This window comes from Vicia villosa, unplaced genomic scaffold (genome assembly GCF_029867415.1).
Source record: "Vicia villosa cultivar HV-30 ecotype Madison, WI unplaced genomic scaffold, Vvil1.0 ctg.006113F_1_1, whole genome shotgun sequence".
NCBI lineage: Eukaryota > Viridiplantae > Streptophyta > Magnoliopsida > Fabales > Fabaceae > Vicia > Vicia villosa.
The window spans coordinates 23,300-33,093 of NW_026706729.1; the positions used below are offsets into that span (position 1 = coordinate 23,300).

The window sequence follows — 9,794 nt, forward strand, 5'->3', positions numbered from 1 at the left end:
TGAGTTGGGTAGATAAGAATTCACCTAATTTTTTTCATAACTACATAATGATTGTGAGTTAACTTTTTCATATCTAAAGTGAAGATTGTTTTTTTTAGACATAATTTGTAATTATAATGATAAATATTAAAAGGATTATTAGTAACTATTTCAAATTTTGCATTTATATATAAAATTTTACATTTGTATTTGATATTATCTAAGTGTTATGACATTAAGACTCATTCGTGTATTATCACATTAATAAATATTTGGTTGTTAGTTTTTTATTTCATAATTATTATTTAAAAATTCTAAATTACTAAATTTTTAGTTATTTACGCAATATCATAATTAAATTACCCATGTGGGAGTACGGGTCTCTTACTAATTAATAACTAAAAACAAATAATATTAATACTAGAACACTGTGCTTTCAAAACCAAAAAAAAAGAAAAGAACATTTCTAAAAAAGCAAGTGCTTCACTCGGTTTTGCTCTGTTAGCAGTAAGTACTGTCGGCAGCTGAAAGCATTTATAAGCCCATAACTCAATTTCAATCTCTCATTCATTCATTCATTCATTCATTCATTCTTCTTCTTCTTCTTCCATTCAAGCTTCAACTAGTAAGAGTTTCATATTCACTTTCTTTTCTACATATTCCTCTATTTTTTTTTCAGCAACTTTTCATTAAAATGCAGAAAAAGTTACTAGGATCTACTACTTCTTTTCTTTCTAAATAATTAAATTGAACTTGTTGATGATTGATCTTGTGTTGGTAATGATGATCTCGTGTTAATTAATGATTAGATCTAGTAAGGTATTATAATTTGCATTTATTGTTTTCAATTATAGGTTTATCATTTTTCTGTTTGTTATATTTTTGCAGAATGAAGATTACAAAAATGGACAATTTGTTAAGTCTTGTAATATGCACATTGCTGTTAGTTAAAGCAGCTGAAGGGGTTACTGTGCCAATCACTTATGTTCAAAGTGCAGTACCAAAAGGAGCTGGTGAGAAAATTTATACTATTTTTTAGTACATTAATGTTAATGAAAATTGTGAAATTGATGTGAAATAGTATCTTTGTGCAGTTTGTTTGGATGGAAGTCCACCAGCTTATCACTTTGATAAGGGATTTGAAGCTGGAATTGATAACTGGATTGTTCACTTTGAGGTATGTATCTTCCTTTTTTGCAAACTTGGTTGCCATCGTTGATGATGAATTTTTAACTGATACGTGTTGTTAGTTGAGTTAAATGAGTGTAAACTGCTGGTCTAGGATTCAGTATCTGACGACAACATTTATTTATATTTATGTAGTAATGTAAACAGGTTGTTTATAAATCAACTTTTCGGAAAAAAATGAATTTTCAATTGTTCTTTTGACTAGTAATGATCTTGAGTACAATTTTTGAATTGTAGGGAGGAGGATGGTGTAACAATGCCTCTACTTGCCTTGACCGTAGGGACACTCGATTAGGATCGTCGAAGAAAATGGATACAACACTTTCCTTTTCGGGTTTTTTTAGTAATGGAAAAAAGTTTAATCCAGGTATACTTTGTTTGGATAAATTTAATTGAGCATTTATAGGATAAGCACTTATCTTATAAGTTAGGTATTGTTTGTGCTTGTGTAAATTCAATCTTGAGCAATGGATGTTTTTTTTTGCCAAAATCCAGATTTCTACAATTGGAACAGAATCAAGGTTAGGTATTGTGACGGTTCATCATTTACCGGTGATGTTGAAGCTGTTGATCCAGTAAGTTTAAAAATTTTAGAAAAATTTGAAAATTTAAACTATATGCTTATGTTCTATTTGTGCTGAGATTCTATACTTTGAACTATGAGTCAGGCTACCAATTTGCACTACAGAGGAGGAAGAATATTTGTTGCTGTCATTGAGGATTTACTAGCAAAGGGAATGAAAAACGCTAAAAATGTACGATAAATTGATGACTTCCGACTTTTTTTTTTAATCTTTATGAATAAGTTACTGAGATTCTAATTCACTTGGTGAAATGTAACTTCAGGCAATTCTATCTGGATGTTCAGCTGGAGGATTGACTTCTATTTTACAATGCGATCGCTTTAGAACTTTGCTGCCTGCAGCAGCGAAAGTTAAATGCGTCTCAGATGCTGGTTACTTTATCAATGCGTAAGTTGCATAGTGTCGATTTAGTTTTACCGAACTATTGTGCGTAGGAACTAAGAGGCTGTGATTTATAGTTTTTTTTTTCCGAATTATTTTCTAAAGTAATTAATGATTCGGTACTTTATTTGTTTACAACAGAAAGGCTGTCTCTGGAGCACAACACATTGAACAAATCTACAGCCAAGTTGTTCAAACACATGTACTCATTCTTTCTTTCTCGTTAAAAAGTTGCTATTAATGGTTTTACAACTTTCCTTTAGGAAAAAACTTTTGAAAATTTTCTTCGATGGACATTGATTATTTGTATTTTCTTATTTATTTTAGGGCTCCGCCAAGAATTTGCCTTCATCTTGCACTTCAAGACTTCCACCAGGGCTGGTAAGTTTGTGATCTGTAAACCTACAATCATCACAACTTCTTCGGCGTTGCTAATACTTCAGAACTATTTTGTAGTGTTTTTTCCCACAAAACGTGGCCGCACAAATCAGTACACCGATCTTCTTTGTTAATGCAGCCTACGACTCGTGGCAGGTCAGAGTTCTCTTTCTCAAGAAACATCAATTCATTTTTGGAATGGTGTTCTTTTGGAGCCTAAGCATATAAGCTCAGATTTGTTATCCATAAGCCAATCCAAACACAGCCTAAACTAGAATTTGTCAAAATAATTCGAAACTATCTTTTTATCTTAGTGTTCTTGATTCACTAGGAAAGTTTTGTTTTAATAAAGTGAACATGACAAGAACACGGTAAATGGTTTAACAAGTGCTGATATCTTTATTGTCTTTTCTCTGATCCCAAACTTGTTGCTTTGGTTCAGATTAAGAATATTTTGGCACCCGGTGTTGCTGATCCCCATGGCACTTGGCGTAGCTGCAAGCTCGATATAAAAGATTGCTCATCTAATCAATTAACCACAATGCAAGGTAAACATTTTATGATCATGACTTGTCTTGCACTTAAACTTGTTGATTCCTATAAACTCGATAAATTCTCCAATTTTCAAAGCTTCTACTTAACCTTAGAAACGGGCTTAAAGTTTGTTTTGTCTGTCAATACTTAATGCATATTGTGCTATGAAGCACAAACACAAACATCTGATACCACATAGCACAGACACAAACATCTGATGCGACACTGATAATAATTTGAGATATAGAATATAATGCATGAATGAATTGTTTTTCAGATTTCAGGACAGAATTCTTGAAGGCAATTAGTGTGGTTAGTAATTCTCCATCTAAAGGAATGTTTATCGACGGTTGTTATTCCCACTGCCAAACTGGAATGCAGGAAACATGGATGAGAAATGACTCTCCAGTGCTTGCCAATACAGTAAGACACTACATTTTTTTTGTACTTTTCACTACTAAAAAAGTTTAATTACCGACCGAAATTATCGATTGAAAAAGTTTATTTATTATTATTTTCTTCCTTTTCTTTATATCCAGTTGAATTGAAATGCTAACTTAGATTGTTAACAATGTGCAGACAATAGCAAAGGCTGTGGGAGATTGGTATTTTGAGAGAAAGGGTTTTCATCAGATAGATTGTTCTTATCCTTGCAACCCTACTTGTCATAACCGTGTCTTTGAACAGAATTAACAACCAACCTATAACAAATATAGCTTCATTCAAGGACACATAATTTATACAAAACTACACATGTTATGAAAATGAAAATGTGATTCATAATTTGTATGATCTCAAAATAAAGGCAACTTTAAAATGATGTTACAAATACTATATGAAATATTGTAATGTATGGTATTACAGTTTGATGTATCTATTGTTTATTGAAAAGTCAATAAGGCCCCTTTGATCGTTGGTTAACAATTTAATGTTTTTGTTTTATAAAAAATAACTTAATGTTTTGACATTCAATTTAAACTATTTTAATTCTTCTACTTGAAGAGGTCTCCACTTGGGAAAATTTGATAAACGAAAGATAAAAATAAAGAAACTTTTGATCTATAAATTTATTTCTTAACTCATTTTTTGTGCAAAAACTTTTTATAAAATTTCAAATACACATGTAAAAGTAATACTAAAAAATTAATAATATAACAATATTTTAAATATGTATTTTCTCTCTTTTTTTCATCTCAAATTATCTTCTCTTGTGTGCATACTTAAGTGTTTTTAGAAAAAAATTTCTTCTTCATTATCATGACCAATAGCACCCAAAAGAACATGCACCTCCGAAGCCGTACCTCATACTACTACGAAATTTTCTCCATCCAAGAGCAAGAAACAAACTTCAACCATTACTATGTCGAAAGATAAAAATTTTAGTCTCGCTACTTGGATGAGAAAACCTTTAAAAATTGCAATTTTGACCAAGTTTTTGCGGAGGCCAACTTTGTCCAAGCTTTTATGGAGGCCGGTTTGAAGAACTTCGTCTTTGAAATACTCCAAAAAAAAGATTTTTCACCTTAGTGAAAATGTTTTATGTCACCTTCAAATATGTAGATGGAGCTCTCATATCTGAAGTAAAGAAACATTTAATTCGGCTAAGTGTTGAAAAATTCACACATGTTAATTTTAATTGTGAAATTCTGGTGTTTAGATCTCATATGTCCTAAGAGATGTTGAGACAATGATCTCTAAACAACACACAATGACAAGGTATAAAACAGTGCAGTTTTTTTTTGACAAGAAGAAATTCAACTCATATCATTAAGCAAAAGATGTTCAATACAAAGAGGAATCATATGAAATAAACTACGCCTAGACCAAGAATCGGCCGCCTTTGCTATGAAGTGAGCAACCGCATTCGCTTGGCGTTTTACAAATTTCACCTCGAAGTTAGGAAAGTTATGCAACAAACTATGAATAAAAGAAATAATAAAATTAAATTCCGAGAATCCATTATGATTGGTATGAATAGCATGAACCGTTCTTTGGGAATCACTTTCAAAAATGACATTCTCCAGTTGCATCTCTATGGCACTATGAATAGCCTCTTTTAGAGCCAAAGCTTCTGCTTCAAGAATTGGATAGTGGCCAAAATCCCAAATTGCACCTGCGAACATAAAACTCCTCGTATAATCTCTCATACACCAGCCCCTGTTAGTAGTACCCCTACCCCTTGTAGTATTAAAACCTGCACCAACATTACATTTTACCATTCCTTCCACTGATGGATCCCACGTCAGACTTGTTGGGTTATTTTCCAAACGAGCAACACTTCGTTGCGCCGTAAATTATTATAAACAGTCAATTAAACAAAATAGCATATGTGGTTTTTATATTGAAATCTTGAAATAATAAAATTCAAATAAATAAGCTGAAAGTAAAATAGTTTTTGTGTGTAAATTTAGAGTAATGCCAAGGTAGGTGTATGATCAGCCTTCTAATGACTCTGTAATAAGATCTCTTCAACAAGTTCATATGATGCAACTATCTGTTCTTAAGGGTGTTTTCCTAAGTCCTTAGTGAAAACCTTTTGGTTTGCAACCCTAATGCCTAAGTCCTTAGAAACAAAGGTTTGTGAACCAAAGATGTAAATAATCAAGAATTTTTCAAATAACCTTACGGTATCCCTAGGCCTAGGTGATAACAATAAGATTTAATTGTTTAAAAACCTTAACAACCGTAGTCCTACAGATTGTTAACCGTGGATCAATCTTGTTTTGCCGACAAAGAAAGCAATAAAAACATTAAACAATTAAATTGCAAAATATGAAAGCTTGATTAAAGAACAACGATATTCAGAGTCATTACAATGAAAATCAGGGACACCCCCCTGGCATTGGGGGGTTTAGCCTCTCATAATATTCAAGAAACCAAAATCAGAAAGTTTAGACATTTACAAAAGATTAGGAGAACTCTGTTCTTCAATGGTGTCCACCGTTGAATCTCTTCGTCTTCCACAACCTTGAGAACGCTATCTTGCTCTCTTCTGGAATTCTTTCGTACGATCAAAAGTGTCTTCTCCTTGTCTCTCAATCCTCTTTTAATCCCTCTAGGTTTTCAGATCTCAGCCCTAATACCCAAACTGCCCCTGGAACTTTAAAAATTGGAAAAAACCAAAATTCAGAAATTCTGTCCGCACAGCTGACACGGCGGTGTCACTTGACACGGGCAGACCGTGTCAGCTTCTGATCTTAGGGCTGAGTTTCTTCAGGGGGTCTGACACGGCCGTGTCAGGTGACACGGTCAGACCGTGTCCGCCTCTGCCCATATGCTCTTTTTTTGCTTTTTGCTCCCTTTTCTCACACCTCTTGGCTATGCGATCTTCCATAAATCCGAAGCTAACCTGAAACCATTACCAAACGAGATCAAAAGCATCTAATTTACAATGAGAATGACACAAAAACAAACTTCACACAAATAAACTTGAAACTAGATAAATTAAAGAAAACATTTGGAAATAACCATAAAGTGTTACCAAACATGATGATCGTGTGTCGAATTTATGATGAAATTGAGTGTAAAATGGTGACCGATCAGTCTTTCTTTGAGGCCTGTGATTTAGTTAAGAGTATTGACCCTGAATTTGATTTTGAGATGGTTAAGATGTGGTGGAAACATGAAGCAGGATCGTTTGAAGCTGATTTAAATCCATTCAGAGATGATGGAGATTCTGCTGATTTGGCTGCTTATGCTATTGGTCATGGAACTGAAGTTGAGATATATTGTGAGCCAAAACCAGATGAAGGAGAGCTGACTTTTTATGGACTCTGTTAGGCAAAAAGGGAAGGGTAAGTCTTGTGCATCAGAGAAGGAACCATTAGATGAATGCAGTGGAGATTCAAGTGATGAGAGTATCAAGGATGTACACTTTGATGATAGTGAGGAAGAAAGGATGAATGGGTTTGAAGATGACTTTGAGGAACTAGTTGGTGTAGGTAAAACTAGTGAAATTAGGAGTCCACCTGTTACAAACAATGATGTCCCTAATGAAACAGACAATAACATATTTATTACAGATGAGATGGGCAAGGCACATGTAATTGAGGAGGAATACATGACAGATGAATTGGACAGTGGAGCTGATGATGATAGTGGTGATGACAGACCATGTGTTATAAGGTTCAATGCAGAAGAATCTTTCACTAAAGATTTGGTTTTTAAAGTTGGAATGGAGTTTCGTTCACTTAAGCAGTTTAAAGATGTTATACTAGAGCACAATGTTCTTAATGGGAGGGAAGTTAAGTTTGTAAAGAATGATGCCAATAGATGTAGGGTTGTATGTAAGGATAAGGAGAAGTGTGATTACACTGTGCTATGTAGTAGAGTCCTAACATCCACTACTTTTAGGATTAAAACCTTGTATTCTAAGCACAAGTGTGGAAGACAGTTCTTTAATAGATGTGCTAAAGCTGATTGGGTGGCTAAGGTCATTGTTGATGGGTTGAAGAACAACACAAAGATGAAGTTGAATGATGTGGTGGCAGATGTTAGGCTTAGATATGCAACAGAAATCCCAGGTTGTAGGGCATTCAAGGCAAGGCAGATTGCTAGACAGATTGTGGAAGGTGACTCTAGTAAGCAATTCAACCTCCTTTGGTCTTATGGTGCTGAGTTAAGAAGGGCATCCCCAGGGAATACATTCAAACTCAACACAACATGTTCTGGTGAAGGGTTAAATCCAAGATTTGAGAAGTGTTATATGTGTTTTGATGGGACTGAGATGGCATTAAAAAAAGCATGCAGACCTTTCATTGGATTGGATGGATGTCACTTGAAGCACAAATATGGTGGAATTCTGCTCATTGCTGTAGGAAGAGATCCAAATGATCAGTACTTGCCAATTGCATTTGGAGTTGTAGAAAATGAATCAAAAGACACTTGGAGCTGGTTCATGAAGTTGTTGTTGGAAGATATTGGTGATGGAAGATGGTGTTTTATTTCTGACCAGCAAAAGGTACAATATTTATGTTGTTTACTTAAAATACAAAGTATTTATGTTGTACAATATTTACTTAAAAGTATTTGTATTTGTTTTAGGGTCTGGTCAATGTGTTTGATGAGGAGTATCCTTCCTTTGAGCATAGATTCTGTTTAAGGCATCTTTATGCTAACTTCAAAAAGAAGTTTGGTGGAGGGACATTGTTTAGGGATCTAATGATGGTTGCTGCTAAGGCAACTTATTATGAGGCACATGAGGCAAAGATGCTCATGATCAAGGAAGCAAGTGTGGATGCTTATGAGTGGCTGCAGGCAATCCCCAAACACAAGTGGTGTAAGCATGCATTTCCTTTCTACTCAAAATGTGATGTTTTATTGAATAATCTTAGTGAATCATTTAATGCTACCATACTTTTGCAAAGAGACAAACCCATTATAACAATGTTTGAGTGGATCAGAAACTACTTGATGGGTAGGTTTGCAACACTTAGGGAAAAGGTGAATGCTTATAAGGGTTATGTAATGACCAAACCATTAAGGAGACTAGATAGAGAAATAGAGAAAAGTGCTAGTTGGACAACAACATATGCTGGTAGGTTAACATTTCAGGTAACACATGTGCTTTTCACTGATAGCTTTATAGTGGACCTAGAAAAACACACTTGTTCATGTAACTATTGGGAGTTGATTGGGATACCATGTAGGCATGCTGTAGCAGCCATTCATAGGAAAGTTGATGACCCAGTTAAGTATGTACACAAATGTTATCTTAGGACCACTTATGAACACTGTTATAGTGAGGTGATAACACCTTTGAATGGGCAAAACAAGTGGCCTAAGACAACACATCCTATTATCATGCCACCATTGTTCAAACGTGGCCCAGGGAGGCCCAAAAAACTACGCAGGAGAGAACCTGATGAGGCAAATCAAACAAAGTGGCAAAGAACAAATACAACCCACAGATGCAAGATATGCTTTGTACTAGGTCACAACAAGAGGACCTGCAAGAAAAATAAGCAGATAGTAGCTGTATCTGCTGCAACAACATCACAACAGGCTCCAACACAAGAGGCTCCTACACAGGCTAGTCAAACAAGCAAAAAAAGGGTATTGTAACAAACATAATTATTTATTTTTTCCTGCATTTTTAGAGATTGAGACTGACCTATGTCTTATGAATTTTATCAGGGGAGGCCTACAGGGTCTATCAACAAGAAAAAGAAAGATAAAGTGGAACCCAAGACAAAAAAATCTAGGGCAACTAAGACTGTTGATCCAGAATGTGATGTAGCTGCAAATGCTGTTCCTGAAGGAGATGGTGTTCCTGAAAATGTTGTGCCTGAAAATGATCCAGTTCCTGATTCTGTTCCTGAAAAGGATGATGTCCAAGCTGATATCCCTGTGCAAGATGATGATCCAGTTCCTGATTCTGTTCCTGAAAAGGATGATGTCCAAGCTGATATCCCTGTGCAAGATGATGTCCCTGTTCAAGATGATGTTCAAGATGCTGTCCCTGTGCAAGATGATGTTCAAGATGCTCCCAATACTGACATCAATGATTCACAGTCTTCTCTTAAAAAGTATTGTGGTATAGATGCTGAAACATTGGCTAAGATTCTTGATGATGATGAAATTCTAGATGTTCAACCATTGAATGTTGACACAACTCCTGTGAAAAGAACAGTCAGAACTTTTGTTGGTAAAGCTCCAAAGGTGGTCAAGAAACCTTCCAAAGCCACTGCTTCTTCTTCATCCAGGCCAACATGTTCAGAACCTGTAAGTCTTATTTGGACATTTCACACT

The 9,794-nt window shown here is 34.9% G+C and overlaps 2 protein-coding genes across 2 annotated transcripts; one reads left to right on the top strand and one right to left on the bottom strand.

Moving 5' to 3' along the window:
• Positions 1–449: 449 nt before the first annotated feature.
• On the top strand, positions 450–3,968 carry LOC131642922 (pectin acetylesterase 8-like). The gene is made up of 13 exons (XM_058913082.1): positions 450–604; positions 868–992; positions 1,074–1,156; positions 1,405–1,534; positions 1,663–1,742; positions 1,836–1,922; positions 2,014–2,138; positions 2,274–2,334; positions 2,460–2,513; positions 2,589–2,666; positions 2,953–3,058; positions 3,322–3,467; positions 3,624–3,968. Exons 2-13 carry the CDS (start codon positions 869–871, stop codon positions 3,735–3,737), a joined length of 1,188 nt encoding a protein of 395 aa, XP_058769065.1. The 5' UTR covers positions 450–604; position 868; the 3' UTR covers positions 3,738–3,968.
• An 830-nt stretch (positions 3,969–4,798) lies between these two features.
• Positions 4,799–5,263, bottom strand: LOC131642921 (uncharacterized). The gene has a single exon (XM_058913081.1). It carries the CDS (start codon positions 5,261–5,263, stop codon positions 4,799–4,801), a length of 465 nt encoding a protein of 154 aa, XP_058769064.1.
• Between the last annotated feature and the right edge of the window lie 4,531 nt (positions 5,264–9,794).